The following is a 19,268-nucleotide window of genomic DNA, read 5'->3' as shown; positions in this document are numbered from 1 at the left end:
TTCTCAGGACAAGGTCAACCTTGACACCCAAGGCACCACAGACATCAAGGTTTGTGAGGACATTAAGTTCATAAAAATATTTCAGTGACATATGATGAGACAAGGTAAACACATATAACTTATGTAGCTAAAAAAAAAAAAGGTAATTAAAACAGTTGCAGTATAATCTATTGAAAGAAAGTAATGCTGTTTTAAATAAACAAATCATCTGGCAACAGCCCCAGTAATAAAGTGCACTTTCGCTACGCAACAGCTAACAGGCCAACAATAAAAATGTGTTCCCCATAATTACATTAATTAAGGAAACAAATACAATTAAGTTTTTGAAATGATTGCAGATAATCACGTAGCCAGACCTGTGACACGAGGGGAAAATAATAATTTAGTATCGAGGTATTTTGTTTGACATTTACAAGGTGATATGATTTGAAAATAAAAGGCCTCTCTTTTCATGGACCATGGTGCCATCTAGAGGAGGCTGAAAATGAAAGGAGAATCAGGCACAGTATGGCCATCATTTATAGCTTATATATTGTTAGTGTAGTTATGTGCTTTGTGCAAATACTAAGGCGTGTGTTTGGGCATGTTTGGGTTCCCAGGTAATTTTTGTGCTAGAGTGGATTAGGTGGATTTAGTGGAAAGGAAACCCTGCAGGCTTAGCTGGTCTTAATGTATGATCCTTAACACTGGCACCTTGTGTGGAGAATTATGATATGGTGCCACCTACTGTTGGATCACTTCCTATATAAATGAATTTAGTGCAATCAGAGCAGCAATGCTGTATTGATCTAATCCAATTAAACCGATACAAAGATCAAAAAATGGTAGTGAGTGTGTGAGTGTGTGTGTGTGTGTGTGTGTGTGTGTCTGTACTCTATATTTTCATCCCTTGCCACCTGATAAGAATAAAAGGGGGAAAGGTTATATTCATGCCATCCCTCACCTCACAAATGATTTGCAGCCACTGGCTCCTCCCTCACAAAGATTTACTGTACATGAAATTTTTGCTGACATGGTACTCTTCGGCCGCTGCGTCTCAGATATATAGCAAACCATAATTTGGAGGTGTAAAATGGGTATAAAACCTGCATTAATTATTTAATCGTGGTTCTAAGTGCTGCCTTTTAGTCCACACCAGGATGTCATCCCCCTCTATTTCAGGGGATCGTTATATCACTCATTTGTCCCAGAAACAAATTACAATCAAGACCGAGATTGTATATGGTAAATCAGAGCAAACCAAGACTTTTTTATTGCTGTCATTAACTATTACTTTTATTAATTTTTCACTCCATTTGATACAAGTGAACTGCTAATTGCATTTAAATCTCTGTTTTCTAGCGCTATATGTAGTTGGAGGCCCACTGGAATATGCATCAATGATAAATACACAAAACTACAGCGGTAAAACAGAATCTAAGACTGAAGAATTAAAAACCTGTTTCTTAAAAACGCCGTATGAAAGGACAAAGCAGCCACTACAAGTGCACAGAATAGAAATGTCCCTGGCAGGTAGCAGTGTGTGGGACCTGTGATATATCTTTGTGTCAGGGGGCAGTTAGGTACAAAGACTGCGGGGTGTGATCAACAACCAAACAAACATGTTGTCCTGAGGTTGGGGCGGGGAGGTGTACACAGAGCATCCATCAAACTACATCTGTGAGAGGCTGATACTGTACTGTTTACTCTCACTACACTTGCTACCCCCAGCTCAGCTCCACCTCGCAAATTCAAATGTAGACCTTTAATTATCAGATTTCTTTTATCAGACCCGCAGTAATGATTGCTGGACATTTGTTCATTGTGGTCACAGCCTGTGACTCACAGGTCTGTCTGGGATATGGTAATGGAGAACATGTAACACAGAATAAGGAACAACTTCACCTGCTGGCAAGTTACATACATACTTTATTATAAGGAATACCATTATACCAAAATGCATATGTGTTAATAATACAGCTGCTCAATGCTATAAACATTGTTTTCATCAACAATCATCAACAGTTATTCTTAAACTTGACGTACTGCGATTTCAGGCAGTTGCACACATTGACTTGCTCTTCTTAACTATGGAGATGATTCAGATACAACTGACAGCGGTGGAAGAAGTATCCGGGGTCTTTTACTCGAATGAAAGGGGCAATATCACAATTATATTTTTAAATGACACTACATTTGAAAGTCCTGCATTCAAAAGGCTTTTTAACAGCAATATACACTTAAAGTAACAAAAGTAAGAAGTATTCATAATGTAGGCAGCATTTGTATGATGCATTTTATTAAGATGGAGCTCATTCCAACTAGTTTATTCACTGTTGGGTAGTTGAAGGCGTCGCATTTTATAAGCATTTAAAATGCAAGGCATCATATGTTTTGCATGTAAAATATGAATGTATTCATATTTATTATTCAATCTACAGCAACTATGTGTAAGTCTATAGCTGATTGATAAATATTCTGGTGTAAAATGCAGTGAAGTATGAAATAATAACATGTACCTGAGTAAATGTGTGTTACTTTCCTCCACTGACACGTGGTAATAAATATCAGATACTGTCATTAATTAAACAAATGCAAAGTAAACCGTTTAAGAAATTAATGACAATACATCATCTATATCGCCAAAATCAGTGATTTTTATCTTTTCGTTTCAGGAAAACATCAGCTATGTGGAACTAAAGTTGGTATACATGGTAATAATTGGTCAAATGATGATTTTCATTAAAATAGAAGTAATCGAATACTACATAATGTATCCTAATGCTTGTTTGGGTTGTAACTCTTTAGCTTGTTCCAATACTGTACAGACACACCATGACATCCATCCATCTGCTCTACTTCAACAACAGTAGGTAGCACAGGCTTTAGATTCTACATGTAACGTTGGTGCATCCACAACAGGCATCCACTGCAAATACACAGATAATATATCGCAGCCCTTTATTGTCTGCAATACCATTACCATCCTCAAATGGTCCAACAGGGTCCAATCTTCAATGATGAAGATGTTTTTTTCACATGTTCCCACACGGCAAGGCATCAAAAATAAATATGTAAAACAATAAAAAAAAGGATATTAGTATTACTGTTTTCAATAATGTTCCCTAACTAAGGGTAGCTTAATGTATATGCTCAGCAGTTGAAATAATGTTACCAATTCCTCACACTCATGAGGAGTTCAATTAAAGAAAAAAATGTAGCCCACAGTAAAAACTGTAATGCGGCTGTGATTTACTCGTGTTTTTAACGATAAGAGGAACAAAGCAATTTCTGCTCAACTATTTGCTCGTATTGTAAGCCTACACATGAATCCATTATATCTCAGCAAATACAGTAACTGAAGTAGAAGAAGAGGAGCTAAACACAGTCCGTCTCTTGAATTTGAACTATGGACTGATCATAAATACTCATCATTAACAGTGTCAGAAAAACATTACCCTTTTTATTGGGGCTGTATTTTCCTCGCACACTACAATAAAGTTAATGACAGACATTGTCTTAACCATAAAACAGTCATATATTCGGACGCCAGTCAGCTTCAACAGGGCTCAGTAGCATCTGGCTCATAAATCAAACTTGCCCAGTGAAGCATTGTTGTCAGAGAGACTTGATTTGAAAACACAGATGTATGTCATGTTTCCACAATTACAGCTGAATATAACTTGAATATCAGACTTGGAACACTTTTAACCAGGCATGCTCTGAGGCCATTTGGACTGAGAAATTGATGCTTAATGTGTAACATCATGCCGTTATGCTATAATGAATTAATGTGAGATGAGAGCGCTGTTTGTGGTGATACTACTAACAAATTGATAAATAAAATACATCCGTCTAATACTTTACAATAACACTTCAGTGAATATACAACTCTGTCAAGTTAATTTGGTTTGTTTCGACACAATTAGATCTGTATTCCCCTCCGTGGTCACCTTTTGAAATTTATATCCTGTTGAGTGTCTTTCAATTAGCGCTGCTGAGGATGGACTGTGAAAACTGGTTTAATTTTGCTGCTTTTTCTGTCTGAGTTATTCTTTTCATTTTACAATTAAATAGTATTTTGCAGAATCTGATGCAGTGCTATTTCTGTCAGCTGCCTTACCTTGAACAGCAACAAATAAAAAAAAAATAATGACTACTAAACTGGAAACATAGACCTAATGTTCTGATTATCAAAATGAACTCCCACTGTAGTTGTGATGTTTTGTGATCAGTTACAACATGAATAATTGTGTTATATGGAAAGGAGTTTAATTGCAACATTCACATGGGGTGCCAAACACTGGAGGAATACATTAAGAAACCGTATATGGCTCAATATATGCCTGTAGTGGTCACAGCAGCACAAATGGTAAAAAAAAAAAAAAACAGCACATGCTACTACCTGCAAGTCCTGGAGGACCTTCTCATACCCAGATTCTGCAACTGTCCCAAGCTCCCTGCATGTCAAATGGTTTAGTTATTTGATTAATGACAGAGTTGTAAGTGAATCAGCACCAATAAAGTGCAATATCAACTAAGTTCAGTCTTGCATTATTAGCTTATTTTCATGTCTTATAGTGTACATATATTATAGTGTGTATACACTGTGTCAAAATGTAGTTTTAAGAGCTTTATTTTGTTTTGTTTTGTGTTGCATGTTGTACATCCCTACATGCATGCGTATTCCTAAAGATTTGATTCAATCAAATTACCACAAACTAAAGCGTTGTTCCAGCGCAAAAAAAACGAGTTGCGGGAACTTCAAGGTCCCAGTGTACATACATATTGTCCAGAGGGTAATGGGTACATTTCGAACAGGGCACTAGTCTTACTCACACCAGTAAGACATGACAGAAATTGAAACATAAAATAAATTGGTTTAAATGCATTCAAGCTTTTGAACAATTGCGTTTTTAATGTCAAATTTTAGCTACTCTTGCTGTCCGGCTGGCTCATAAGATATCCACTTTGTTTAATAGCCTATAGTCCTATTTAGCCTATATTTTTTATTTGAGCTGGATAATTCTGTTTGAAGTAGGCTATTTTTATGCATCTTTATTCGAAAGAGCCAGTTTCTGCTCCTGTTTCAATTGCAAAAAACGGTCTCAAATAGTAGCTCACCAACAGATACATTTAATTAAATGATGGGTTGCTTCCCAATTGAGATTACAAATGGTAATCATATTAAATTCCACACTCAACAGTCTCAATTATTCAGCCACACCAAATAGAAACCCACAGTGTTTGAATTTTCCACTCATTTTATGTTTTTTACTTGGAGACTAACAGCACTCCACTGGGTTTCTTTTGAATTCATGTCCAAGTCAATATGAACTGAGGTCTGGGTCTGGGTGAGCATTAATTGTTCTGTCAAGACCGGTTTAACCAGTAGATGGCGCAAATGTATACATTTAATCATCTTTGTTTTTCATTGCACACAGCCAGACAGCAAAAAGGGAGAAAGTGTCCGAACACAACTTTATATTGTAATAAAAATTCAATTTTGTATAATAATGTGCATACATGAACCACAGTAGCTATCATGCACTATGTTTAAATTTGGATTATATTCCAGGACAGACTGACATGACAGACATGGTTCCTCCTGATCACGTGATCGGCTCAGCTCCGCGGCCATGAACATCTGCAAAATGGAGGTGAAGTGCTCGTAAATGTTGCAAATTGAATAAGGTTATTTTTAAACCGCATGCAAGCTATTGTTACTATTTAACTTAAGTGTAACGTTGACGAAGGAATGCACAGTGTTGTATTGAAATATGTTGTATTGAAATGTGTAGCTCCTCTGTAGCTTGAACGTTTCTCAAGCTGCAGCGCTGTTTACAGTCGCTAACGCTGCAGCTAAGCTAACATAAGCTAATGGTGGTCAAAACCACCGGAGAGCTGTGTTGTGGTACAGTTTCAGTTTACTGTTACATTTAAGTCTGTTGTTTGGTTTCTTAAACCCACATTACTCGTTATAGCTGATAGATAAATTGTGTTTTTTGATAATAAGGGTAATTTCTAACCTGCAGCATTCCTGAAGTAAGCTAACGCTAGCTGCCAAAACTTAGGCCTGTTGTAACCTGTAGTATCATTGCGGCCTCAGGCTGATTTTTTTAAATATAATTTAATTTATATACTGTAGCCATGATTATTTTTGTCCGTGCACTGGGTTTATTTGACAGCCGAATTGTACACGACACTGTAATTTAACATTAGCTTAGCATGCGTCTATCCTACATTGACTATCAGTACAATGTAGTTTCAGTCTGCAGGTATGTGTGACTGTATTCATCTGCAAAAGCAGAGTAACGTTATGCAACCATGCAGTATTTATTCAACTAGTTTCCTGTAACACTATTTACAGCTGCAATGATGTGTTTTTTTCTTGTTATGCTTTCATAGGACCGTGAAGCTAAAGAACCCGAGCAACTCAGAAAGCTGTTTATTGGAGGTCTGAGCTTTGAAACCACCGAGGAGAGTTTACGGGCTCATTTTGAACAATGGGGAAGTCTGACGGACTGTGTGGTACGTACCGTTTATTGTTATCTGTGGCAATATGGTCTCCTACAATAATAGTAATAATAATAAACACTAACTTATAAAGCTATAGTCCAGTTAAAGTGTTCACACTACCATTGTGTATCTTTGTTGTTTCTAGGTCATGAGGGACCCCAACACCAAGCGATCAAGAGGGTTTGGCTTTGTGACATACGCTGCTGTGGAGGAAGTCGACGAAGCCATGACAGCAAGGCCTCATAAAGTTGATGGCCGTGTTGTTGAACCCAAGAGGGCCGTGTCCAGAGAGGTAAACAAATCCCAGACCTGAAGGCAGATACTAGAGCCATGTCGATGTTTGGTGTGTGTGCTCATACATGCACCCTGTTTCAGGACTCAAATAAACCAGGCGCCCATCTGACCGTGAAGAAGATCTTTGTTGGTGGGATTAAGGAGGACACTGAGGAGTACCACATAAGGGAGCATTTTGAGAAATATGGAAAGATTGAATGCATTGAAATCATGGAGGAACGCTCCACTGGGAAGAAGAGAGGATTCTGCTTTGTCTCCTTTGATGACCATGACACTGTGGACAAAATTGTTGGTATGTGATTTCAGAGCTAACACTGCTGTTGGGAAGCATCAAGCAATGTTTTATAAGTGTGTTGTTTTCTTGTTGATTTCCTTACAGCCCAGAAATTCCACACAATCAACTTCCACAATTGTGAGGTCAGAAAAGCTCTCTCAAAACAGGAAATGAGTACCATGTCCACTAACAGGGGTAAGCACACAATTAATGTAGAGTAAAGTTAGATTTCCTGATTATTATTGTATTCCTTTTGCCGCTCATTGATGTTAACAGCTCTAAAATGAAACCCTTTGTGCATATCAGGCAGGAGTGGAGGATCTGGAAACTTCATGGGGAGAGGTAGTAATTTTGGAGGTGGTGGCAACTTCGGTCGAGGTGAGTATTATTAGTATGCAGATTAATGTGCCTCTGGCCCTAACCACACTAATGCAGGTACTTTTGATAGTGGTGTTCACATTTCAATAGGAGTTGTGAGATCTAAGTTTCGCATCCACACTGACACTAAAGACAGTAAAATGATCTCGTCATTGTTAGATGATTTGCCATATTGACATGCAAAATGTGTGGCTAGAGAAAGTCTGAGGTGTCTTTCTAACATTGCTGCTTTTGAAGAAATTCATTGCATGTTTGTGAGTTGTTGACAGTCGCATGTCAGCTCTCTTAAGATGCTCTGTTGTCCCTTCCAATCTACAAGGCAAGACTGTCATTTTCAAATGTATCTCCTTTAGATTGAAACTGTTAGGCATGGGAAACAGGCCACAGCAGAGAGATTGTTTATCACATGAACCTACATTAGTGTGGACATGGTGTCATCTGTGAGGCTGCAAAAATACAACAAATTGGTCACAGTTTTAATGCATAACATATTTGTACCTTTATTTTTTAGGAGGCTACGGTGGAGGACGAGGTGGTTATGGCGAGGATTTTGACAATGGTGAGTTCCTGTAAAATTCTACTTTAACAGGTGCAAAATATTTGAATTTAATATCATTGCTCAACACCTGTGTTGTGTCTTCAAAAAATGCTTTGCAACAGTGTTATGTTAATGCCAATCGTGAGCTATTCGTGTCACAGTTATGAATAAGGTTATGTTGTAAGTTAGAGTTGTTTTTCACTGTTAAAGGTCCAGGAGGAAATTATGGTGGAGGAGGAGCAGGTTATGGAGGGGGCCGAGGGAGCTATGGAGGTGGGGGTCCAGGATATGGCAACCAGGGTGGTGGATTTGGTGGCAACTGCGATGGCGGTTACGGAGGCAATGACGGAGGTAAAAAGAAAAATGTATTGACTCCAGAATTGTGATTGTTAAACTAAGTGCTAAATGTAATTATTTGGAAACATGCTCTACTAAACACCTGAAATCAAGATTTAACTTAAAAATTGACACCTACATCTGCAGGATATGGAGGAGGAGGAAATTACAACGACTTTGGGAACTATGGTGGACAGCAGTCCAGCTATGGACCCATGAAGGGAAACAACTTTGGTGGCAGAAACTCGGGTGGACCTTATGGCGGTAAGTTTTACCATCAAACTCTCAAAATGACGCATCCAGTGACAACATTATAATTCCTGCTGAAAAGTATCCAACGTAATTTGCGGTGACCAATCCTTAACTGCAGGTGGCTATGGCTCTGGTGGAGGCGGCAGTGGTGGTGGTGGTGGTGGTGGTAGTGGTGGTGGTGGCGGCGGCAGCGGAGGGAGCTATGGCTCACGGCGATATTAATTATTTCATGTTTTGGTAAGTTGCATTCAGTTCCACACCACCCTCGTAGCACAGTACAGAGTGAGCCCATGAAAGTGCAGAATAACTATTTGTTCTATCCTGTATCCATTCAACAGGCTTCAGTTCTTAGCAGGAGAGGCGAGGAGGTGAGCAAAGGAAATGTCAGGAAAGCCGCAGGTTACTTTGAGGCAGTCATCTGAAAGCATTAGAGGAACACTCAAGTCAGACATTACTGCAGCTAAATCGGAGAAGTTTATGGAAGAAGGACTGTATACACAAGACATGAGTGCAGATGATACTCTTCCCTAATTGTGCTAGATGTTTCCCTACCAAGCTATTTTTTTTCTTGTGTGCGTCTGAAGTGTGTATATTGTGCCTATGGTATCAGGGGTAAAGAGTAAATTGTAATTTTTTTTTTTTTTTCAAATCTGAAGTCAGTTCTTAATAACTTTACTTTTTTATATGGCTTAGTTTTTTGCTGGTGAATTAATCTTTTGTCTTTTAACTTTTTGTTTTTGCCATATAGCATAGTTATATCAGGCCCTCAGAGGAGCTAGAATTACTCAATTTTTTTATTTCTGAAATTATTATGATTGCTCAATTGCAAGTGTCAAGTGTATTTTCATTTTGTATGTGAAGCACAGTATGTAAATCCTTCGTAGTACCAACAAATATATAAGCAGTCTGGATTAGAATTAAGGGAATCCCTCACAATTCTTGTTCCCAGCAAACCAAATTCTAGATTGTGCGAATATTTTGATTAGAAGAAAAAGACCGAATAAAATTGTGTAGTAAAGTAACAAGAGGTTCAGTGCATCATTGGTTCAGAAAAAGATCAAATGAGTTATTGATTTATCTGTTGCCTGCACATTGTGACTGTGAAGTTATTAAGCAAATCAGCCTGTCTAGAATTGTTCTTCTCTTTTTGGGAGTATTTAAGACTTCTGTGGGTGAAATAGTAAATATACTGTATTTATTTGTACAAGGGTCAATGAAGAGGGAGTTTTGGGTAGTCCTAGGCCAAGGGCCCATACACCACCTATGCCAGTGTTGAGCAAGTAGGATTATAACAGCCACAAGCACCTGCAGTTGGGCCCTTCAGCATCGCTAGTGTGGAAGATTGCAGATGACTGTCAGACAGGACGTCTTCAGCCCCAGCACAGTGGACCAGTCAGCATTTTGAGAGAGAAGTGAGAAGGCAGCATCGAGCACAACGCCCGTGGAGGAAGCTTGCAGTGTCGTTCCCGGTAGTGAGCATCTATCTCTTTCAAGGCTAGCTAAACCCTCCAGCAGCTGGTGCTAGCGAAGAAAGACTAGTTCCTGGACACATTGGAGATCCTGTTGAGTCAGAGATACTGCAGTTTTACCCACAAATGCTAGATTTCAGACATTAACGAGAAAAGGGAGTGAGTATTTCACAAAAAGCTGACTTAAGAAGATGGAGCAGGTAAGAGTAACCACTTTGCTTGATTTGCAGATGTGGAAAGAGGCATTCTCTTCTTGCTGAAAATCTGTAAAGACCTGATAACATGGAAGGTTCTGGATGGGTAAGACTTTTTCAAAATATTATCCAAGGCTGCTCATTTTGTAATCTTATCAGTGCACACGGTTATCATATAATGTGCAAGGGTTATTCTAAGGTAAACGGAGCAGGAAGACATCCAGTATTGCTCCACTTTGACGAGAATAAGCCTGTGACCTTAACCACACTGCTGGAAAATACCTTGGAGGCTAAATATGTTTCCATGTTATATTACCTTTGCTATCAGTCAGATAGTCCTGATACAGTTGATGGTGCCGAAACACCCATGGGGATGCAACAAATGATCATGCTCAGAAAACAAACACACATGCACTCAGTGGCCACTTTATTAGGCACACCTGTGCAATCTATTACGATTCAATACAGCACATCTACCATGAATTCTGCGTTTTTGTCAACATTGTTGGAAATGAGTGAATTTAATGATATATTTATTACAGAGGTCATAGTTAAAGGTGGTGTTGTACTGGACTACATTATATTGAGAGGTGTTGATAACCTTTTGTCCTCCCTATTAGCATAGGACAGAACACTTCTCAATATAATGTATTCCAGTAATACGACCATTAACTTTAACCTCAGTGTTAAAACAAATCTAATATCTGCTTTATGACTGTATGAAAACATTAAAAGTAGATAGGCAGATCAGTTGTATTGGATTGCATTAGATTGTACAGGTGTACCTAACAAAGGGGCCATTGAGTGTCTACTAATGCCAAGCTTTCACTCACGTCATGCAATGTTAAAATGTTCTCGTCAGTCTGTAAATAAGCAGAACGATGTAAATAGAAACAGATTTTTAACTCTAAAGGAACTTGATTGTTACTGCAAAGGAAGGTCATATTTGAAAAATTCAAAAATAGTATTTAATTTACTTTTAAAAAAGGGCTGGTAATCAGGTCTGATGCCTAATCCTCTGCCACAGTGGCACCTCCCAAAAAACTAAAACGAAAGCTTTTACTTGACCAGCCGTCAAATGAACGTGGTCGAGCTGTTTGAACAGAGGAACTGTGGTCACAGGTTGAAACACAATATACAGAGTATTCACGAACACTCGTACTTGGCCCTCTGCCTCAGAAGTGTAAGTATATATGGCTTTTGGTTAAAAAGCTTAAAACGTTTCATCCAATGCTGACATGTAGTCTTCCCGTGAGTTCAAAATAAGTTGAGATGTCGAGGGACATTTTTTAAGGTTTCCCTGAAACTGGGAAGTCCACACTTTCTGCTAATATACTTTTAATTTGCAATTACTGAACTTGAAGATGTGGCAGTTTTACCGTAAGTGACATTTAAACATTTATTCCAATAAAAAATCTTAATAAAATAATACATTTAGGGTAATGTAACTTCCTTGAGATTGATGCATATCAAAAAAGAATTTAAATAACGTCAAACATGTTACTCTATCGATGGTTGACCCCAATGATTATTGCGTTTGAAAGAATTCATGCACGCACTGTTAAAGTTCCACGTAGGTCTTGTCTACTCGGTCTGAAAAATGGAGAAACAATGCCTGCTGAAATGTTTCTGAAACAGTTAAAGGTTAGTGTTTCTGCAGAGGAATGTAGAATGACCAACTTCATTACACAGAATAAAGCTGTGCTTGGCAAAAGCACACCAGTGTCAATGAACTGTTGGCTAAACTGTAAAAATATGTCAAGTGTGACTTGTTCTCCTAAATAAAAATGTTTTCCCTGATTTGAGTGTTTTTATTTCTGAAAGCAATATTCGGAGCTGTAAATGCTTGATGTTTTTGTCTAATGTGAAAAGGTTATGATTCACATATGTCCTGAAGGACCAGTTTAGTTTGCTATACACCCTCTGAAGTTTGTCATGATAGCGGAAAATGGGCTTGGTGATCAAAGGTGGTGTTTGTGTGTGAAAGTGCACGTAGAGCACATACTGATTGCGTAGGCTTTATCTTTGAATATGTGTGCTCGGGTTGGACCATTGTGAAGTTGTCATGCATGGTTCACACTGAGCATACACTGCAGCGTCACAATTGTACTCTTTGTTGTGTAACATAATGAATGCAGTGGGTGTGATTTCTTTTCAGGAGTTTCGCCATTAAAAGATTTAGGTTGCTGTACAACCAAGCTTTCTCTTAAAAAAAAAAGCAAAAGTGGTTTAAGCCAATAGCTCTTGTTCAGTACAATATTTATTTTCTCTGCTTCTTTTTAAGCCCTTTGGTTCAGCCTTCAAGTCACGAACTGACTTGAACATGTGGTAAGTTATGTAATCGTTCTTTAGACTATATATCCATCTGGCATCAATCTGTTGCAAACCATAGTACACCACACAATGTTCTTTGAGTAAATAGGCTGTATAGCTATAGGAATACTTTATTGAAAAGCACAGAAGATTTTATAAAAGAACCTGGGCAGCAAATCATAAAGGGACAGATATAAAATATAAGTAACAATGATTGAAACAATCATTTAGCATACAGAAATATCATATTTACAATATATATATATATATACACACGTACAGTAAAGGTTTTATCAATCTCAAAAGCAAGTAATGTCTATATTTACAAATAATATTGGTTAAAGAATCTGTTTAACGTATCGGAGTATAAAAGAAGTCAAATATATATCAAAAATATTACAACATTCAAGAGAAGTGAGCAACAACTATACAATAGTTCTGCTGAGCTACTAATGCTTAAAAGCTTAACGACTACAAAGTTATTGCATAGTATTACTATGATAATGCGGTACCATATTACAAAGGAGAGAAGAGGTTGTCTTCGCTCTTGATGAAAGTCTTTTTGATGCGAGGAACGAGGAAGACGCTGCCGTCAGTGGACTGCTGGAGGGAGTAGTCTGAGGGGGAGTAAGAATTCCCCTTCTCATCTCTCAACATGCTGAAGACCTCCAGGTACAAGCTGTTGAGTTGCTGCTTCATTTCCTTCAGGTCTGTGATGTTCTGGCTCTTCTCGCTCAGCAGACGCTCCTTCTCCTCCTTCAGTGAGTCCAGGTTGCTCTCCAGACCCACTATGTTCTCCATCTTGCGTTTGCGGCAGTTCTGGGCAGCTACCTTGTTCTTGCCGCGGCGGCGTATGTCTCGGACCAGGGCCAGCTGGGCCTCATTCAGTTCGTGCTTCGACATTAGCTCGTTGAAGTCATCAACAGGCAGATTGATAATCATGTCAACAGTGAAAGGGATTTTGAGGGCCTTAGCTCTCTGCTCGTCTCTGGAGAGACGCACTTCCGAGCGTTTCTTATGCTTGTCTTTGGTGAAGGGGGTGCTGTTGTGGCCGTTGTCCTCTGCCGGGTCCGTCTTGTGGTGTTTGGGATTCTTTTCCTGCTGTTGCGTTTGCCCTATCGGTGCGGATAAAGAAATTGCCATCTGATGATCATCAGGTTGGAAATTGAGTGAGAACATCTCTGAGTAGTCAGATTCTGCACTTCCAGGGTTGTGGTCCATCTCCTCAATGTCTGAATCGCTGTAACAAAAGGACTCATTTCCATACATAGACTTCCCAGGTGAGCTAGCATTCGGGCTTGTGTTTGAAGAGATTCCTGAATCTGAGTCTGGCAATTCTACCGTCAGATTTTGTTTACCGCTGTCAAATACATCTCCTGGTGAGAGGCTGTAAAGGTCCACTGGTGTGAAGGGAGGCTTGTTTGGGATATCAGACATGGCATTGCTTCCATTTCCTTCAAGGCCACGTTGACCACTGTTCTCTTCCAGAATAGCATCGGGGTAATACATGTCACAGAAACTTTCTGCAGTTAAATTAGCATTTAACTGAGGAGCTTTCGCCTTCATCTGGCTGAGATTGTCTGTTGGGGCCATACTGGGAACAGAACCATCAAATGTATTCATAAACTCTGCGGGACAAGCATTTAAACTGTTTGTTTTCTGGTCTGTGAGATTGGTCATTGGGTAAAAACTGTAGTTTGGATTCTGCGCTTCAGGGCTGTTTGGAAGAGGATAAACTGTGGTCTCCAGTGTGTCCTCCATTTGCATGCTCAGGCATTGCTAGAAGAAAAAGATAAAGAACCATTAATATAAATACAATCAACATATTACAATACAAGTTCCAAAATCTGCTTTGTTCTGTGTGAAATGCAAAAAACGTCAACATGTATTTTATGTGTTTTTTTGGATACTGTGATGAGTGACATGAAAAGATGCATACTTAATCTATTATCTTCCCTACACTACACAATAAGGTTTCAGTGTTGGTGCTTTGAGACATGCAGTTCACTGGTAGAGCAAGTTGTTAAAATATGTCAGAAATCACCAGTCCCAATCTCCCTGCTGCTGCTGCTGAGAAGTTAAGCGACTTCATTATCTTCACAAAGCAGCTTACAAGAACTGAAACAACCACACAGCCCCTTTTTTCCACAATGTAAAGTCTTATCAGCAGCTTGCCAGAGAAACTAATGCAATGCTATGTAAGCGGCATGGTTAATATTTTAGTCCAGTCCACAGTGTGAGGTCCAGGCAACAAATGGTGCACTGCTCCACCCATCAGCTAATGCAAATATGAGCTGCCTCAAAACCAAACTGATAAGGCAGCTACTGAAAAACTACCGTGCACAAATCTTTATATTGCAGCCAGAAAGTAAAAGTGTTAAAACTGAAGCACCCTCTCTAAACATGATGTTCTTTTTTGGCTAAATGAAGCCGGTGGCTACTAATCATAGTAACTGCATCACATCTTGAACAGCCACCTCCCTAAATCTCTAAAAAAAGTATCAACAAGGAAACCTAATGACAGCCGGGTACACTTGTCTCACATGTACGAGACCCCATTCTCACAAAGCAACAAAAAGGTGTTTGTCCTCTAATGCCGGGTTCCTGCCCGTTGATGCATTCTTTGGGTATTTGTTCCACAACACAAAACACTATGCCATTGAGGCGGTAGAATCCGTGCATTATACCTGCAGCTCAGGGAGGGACAAAAGCTCCATCCAGGCCTGCTCCAAATCTGGGGATATCCTCTGTGGTAGTGGTGGTGGTGGAGCTGGGGAGAGGGTGACCGGCGGCAGGACCGGCTGCTCGGGTGACATCGTGGGTGCTGAAACAGCAGTTGTGTCCAGGCAAACTGAGGTGTTCTGTCAGACAAACAGAAGGATATGACAGTTTTTATACAACTGAAAGTCATGTTAAAGGCTTAAGTCCTATGTGTGGTAATAATGCAATGTTCTTACCTCAGTTTCCTCTACAGGAAATGTCTCTGCCAGTAGCTGCAAACATTCATCAAATGACATGGCATCCCCGTTCTCTCCTGTGAAGCTGACATTCTGCAAGAACGGTTCACATACACTGTCAGCTTTAACACCTAAAGTCCTTTGTGGCACACCATCTTTTAAAAACAGCACATGCTTTTGTATTTATAGAACTTATATCTCTGTAGAGTAGGTTCTAGAGCAGAATAAACCGATGCAAAACTACAGACCCACCTGTGTTTCTGTAATTACGCAGGATGAGTGGTTACTTAGCTACAGCAAAGCCACAGCCTATCAAATGAGGTGGGAGTGGTCCACCTCTGACATGAGTAATGATGGCAATGTGCATGTACCTGTGTAACCTCTAGAGGTGTGACATCCGACTGCAGCGGGGCGTTGGGTGGCGGGCAGGGTATGTACTCTCCCGTTTCCTCGTCGAGCTGTAGCTGTGCCAGCAGGGCCTTCTCCTGCTCCCGGACCAGATGCTGCCTCTTCTCTTCTTCCAGCTCCCGCTGCCTCCGCAGCTCATGTTCTTTCTGACGGTGATTGTAGTCAAACACCTCACGCCTGGCTCCGAGATCAATGTCCTGATTCCACAGTATGTCAATCAGCTCCATGTCCTAGAAAGAGAACCGCAGATCAGTTTAGAGAGTTGTGAGCCATGCTGTCCTGCAGTGAGAATGTGAGCAGCATTGGAGCAAGGAAGAGCGTGCACTGCTGTGAAGCGTGGCCGCTGCACCCGCCACACCCTGTCCCTCGGTATCTGTACACTGACAGCAACACTGGCACTAAAGTCAAGGGGGAGAAGCCGCATGAATAATAAATGAACTTCTCTCTTTCCCCTGCTGCCACCATACGCCAGCAGAAGACACGTATCCTCACTTGATACTCTTTCCAAGGGAAGCGATCATTAACCATCTGATTACTTTGAGGTGTGAAATCATTTGTCCCATTTTAACTCACAAATAGGGCACGCTGGAAGGGACGTTTTTGGACAAGTGACTTCATGTTACAGTATAGTTCTCAAAAGTTGAATCTCAAACAACAACAGACAATTTTACAGCATTTATAAAACCAGTAAACATAAGTCTATTGTTCATTTAAAAAAAGATATGGTATCAAGGTACTTGGAGAATGTATTATTTCTTTTTCAAATGACAAAACAGGAATATTTCTTAAAGGGTGGTTTAATTTAACCAAATTAAAATAGGGATATTAAGGCTGTAGATCTGTTGCCGGGTGAAATTACAGACATTGTTTCTTTTTTTTCCTTCCTGCTACTGTATATCTTAAACTAAACAACTACAACTATTGATAACTGACCTCAGCAGACTCACACTGCACAAATTATTTTGTTCTACATTTAGTATTTACACATTAAGTTGAGTGCTGCTGACAACACAGAATGTAAGACACAGCATAATATCAACTATTTCAAAACGGTTTCCCGTAGATTTCCACTCACAGGCCGAATGTTGTTTGCCCTTTTAAACAAGAATTTCTAAAGATAAACTCTGCTGCTCTCTTTTACACAGAAATTATTTACAGAAGGAAACCGTTTCACAAGGCCCAGGGATGTTGCATAAACCCAAGACAGTGGTTCACAGGAACATGTCTGGGCATGTGACTTGTTTGTTCCTCAGATTTGTGTTTAAAGAGAACTTATGGGCTCTGTAATGCCTAAAGTCTGTCATATGTCCAGAACAGACATAGCCACGAGGAAGCCGAGAGGGAACTGAACTACTAAAGAGAAATAAATCAAAAAGCAGAATACACAATAAAGAGGATGTGAGACTCAGGAGAAAATAATGTTTTTCTCCTTTCATTTTTTTTGATCCAAGGAAAATTGGATGTGTGGTAAATCTTCATAAACTCATAATAATAGCAAACAAGCATCTATATATATATTCCAAAACATTGTTGACACCGATTTTCGGACTGCAGCGGTGCCACGGCAAAATAAAAACCCACTAACCCTCTTTGACTCAATGTTGCATCAGAGGCATAACTGCTGAAGGATTACATGTCACTAAGGCTGCCTACTATAAACCATACTCACAAGGTGAGAGGTGAGCACACAACCAGTCATTATGGCTCCTGCAGGAATGAGGAAGTAGCCTAAAATGTCAAAGTGGACCATCTGGTCATCCGTGTTTTCCAAACAAATAAACCACACTGACTGTTGTCACACTTTATAAGGTTGCCTGACAAGTCCTACAAGTCTGGTAAAGAACAATCCCATGTCTAAATGAGGTATGCCATCTATGAAGGGAAAGTTCAATCAGCCCTTTGAGCAAAACTCACTTGCCAAATCATGTTTCATATTCTGGATTAATGCCAAATAGATGTTGCAAATATGAAGGTGTAAGATCAGGTAAACAGTGGCTGTCACAAGACCTGGATTGGCACCCGAACAGGGAAACTGGCACATAAAAGTACTTCTATTTCCCAGACCTCTCTGTGACACAATACGCAGCTAAACATGCCAAACAACATGTTTTTAGTTTAAAACAGTGAAAAGATATGCAGAACAGACAAAGGACTCCTAATTACCAAAAAAGAAAAACACATCCAGACTTGTTTAGAAAACTAGCCAAAACAAATAGCCAATGTTCCCTCTGGCTTTCAAACCAGGTGTTAGAGACATGATACAAAGTTTGTGTGCTTTCAGTATGGGTTGTTCATTTACCTCTCTTCACCTAAAAACAAGGGCCTCAAAGGGGACCTGACTCCAGTGGTTTATTACAGCTTCTTTCATCACAACATGGTGGACATCCACCCTTGACCTAGGATAATGAAGCGCAGCAGCACATGTTCCAAAACAGCCCATCAGTCAACCATCAGTCAACCAGGTTCTTCCACTGACCATTACATGCCCACCCACTAAAGATGTAAGGCCTCATCATGTGAGATCATCCCAAATTCAATATTTCATTCAATGTGTAGGAACAAAAACAAGGTTCCTGTTGGTTATTTTACATGTCCCAATACACTGAAAAACTAATCAGCAAAGACAGAAGTAACAGTTAAAGAATAGAAAAATAGAAGAATTAGACATGTTTGTCTATATCATATATGAGATATCACATGCTTGGAAGAAGAAGGGGGAGGGACTGTGACGAGAAATAAGCTCATGAGACTATTTATTTACCAAACTTGTCAGAGATTTCGAAATAATGTAATTTTATTCAAAGTAACAGCACAAACACTAAGATATATTTTTATTCATAAGGATTAGTTTTATTTCCGGTCGGGGAAAACGTCATAAGTGAATGACTTGCATAAGTAAAAGCTGTGGAGGACAACCTTAATATTCTATAACTAAAGAAAGCAAGGCTCACGGTGTATTTATTATGACCTTTCCCTATCAGCTGTTTATTATAACCTTATAACTACGCCATAACCAGGCTGACACTGCGTATTACATATTTATGTTGCTATAGCGAACATTAAAAAGTTGACCTGAACTGTTCTGTCTCCATATAGGAGCAGCTCGGTATAAAATGAAGTTAACAGTCAATGTCCAGTGATCACTTGTGAAAAAAATCTCTATTTACCTGTTGACCGGAATGCGGCACCTCCATTTCCAGTATCATGGAAATCTGTCTGGTCGTAAATAAACGCCTTATGATTGATAAATGATTGTGTTATTCCTTCAAATGGCAGATTAAAATGGCGAGCGGTCCGAAACCGATATAGTCCGTCGCAGCAGCTGAGCTAAGGGAAACATTGCTTCCTTTAAATCTA

The 19,268-nt window shown here is 39.5% G+C and overlaps 2 protein-coding genes across 2 annotated transcripts; one reads left to right on the top strand and one right to left on the bottom strand.

The window, feature by feature from the left end:
• Positions 1-5,569: 5,569 nt before the first annotated feature.
• hnrnpa3 (heterogeneous nuclear ribonucleoprotein A3) lies at positions 5,570-12,033 on the top strand. The gene is made up of 11 exons (XM_029459107.1): positions 5,570-5,639; positions 6,388-6,510; positions 6,644-6,790; positions 6,874-7,084; positions 7,172-7,261; positions 7,373-7,444; positions 7,956-8,003; positions 8,193-8,333; positions 8,466-8,582; positions 8,689-8,807; positions 8,909-12,033. The coding sequence occupies exons 1-10, from the start codon at positions 5,619-5,621 to the stop codon at positions 8,790-8,792; spliced, it is 1,074 nt and encodes a 357-aa protein (XP_029314967.1). The 5' UTR covers positions 5,570-5,618; the 3' UTR covers positions 8,793-8,807; positions 8,909-12,033.
• Positions 12,034-12,642: 609 nt separating this feature from the next.
• On the bottom strand, positions 12,643-19,268 carry nfe2l2a (nfe2 like bZIP transcription factor 2a). Its single transcript, XM_029459711.1, has 5 exons — positions 19,079-19,268; positions 15,875-16,141; positions 15,504-15,596; positions 15,234-15,407; positions 12,643-14,325 (listed from the first exon to the last, which is right to left on the bottom strand). The coding sequence occupies exons 1-5, from the start codon at positions 19,115-19,117 to the stop codon at positions 13,063-13,065; spliced, it is 1,836 nt and encodes a 611-aa protein (XP_029315571.1). The 5' UTR covers positions 19,118-19,268; the 3' UTR covers positions 12,643-13,062.

Source organism: Cottoperca gobio, chromosome 21, assembly GCF_900634415.1.
Source record: "Cottoperca gobio chromosome 21, fCotGob3.1, whole genome shotgun sequence".
NCBI lineage: Eukaryota > Metazoa > Chordata > Actinopteri > Perciformes > Bovichtidae > Cottoperca > Cottoperca gobio.
The sequence above is the reverse complement of the archived record's forward strand: the minus strand, read 5'-3'. Positions and strand labels throughout refer to the sequence as shown.

Excerpts from the sequence above, each read along its gene's own strand:
- nfe2l2a (XM_029459711.1), bottom strand. The coding sequence starts at position 19,117 with ATGATACTGGAAATGGAGGTGCCGCATTCCGGTCAACAG. Across the intron at positions 15,597-15,874 it reads CACCTCTAGAGGTTACACAG|AATGTCAGCTTCACAGGAGA; the intron begins GTACATGCACAT and ends CCGTTCTTGCAG. Across the intron at positions 14,326-15,233 it reads TGTCCCTCCCTGAGCTGCAG|CAATGCCTGAGCATGCAAAT; the intron begins GTATAATGCACG and ends TTTTTCTTCTAG.
- hnrnpa3 (XM_029459107.1), top strand. The coding sequence starts at position 5,619 with ATGAACATCTGCAAAATGGAG. Across the intron at positions 7,262-7,372 it reads TACCATGTCCACTAACAGGG|GCAGGAGTGGAGGATCTGGA; the intron begins GTAAGCACACAA and ends TGTGCATATCAG. Across the intron at positions 8,004-8,192 it reads TGGCGAGGATTTTGACAATG|GTCCAGGAGGAAATTATGGT; the intron begins GTGAGTTCCTGT and ends TCACTGTTAAAG.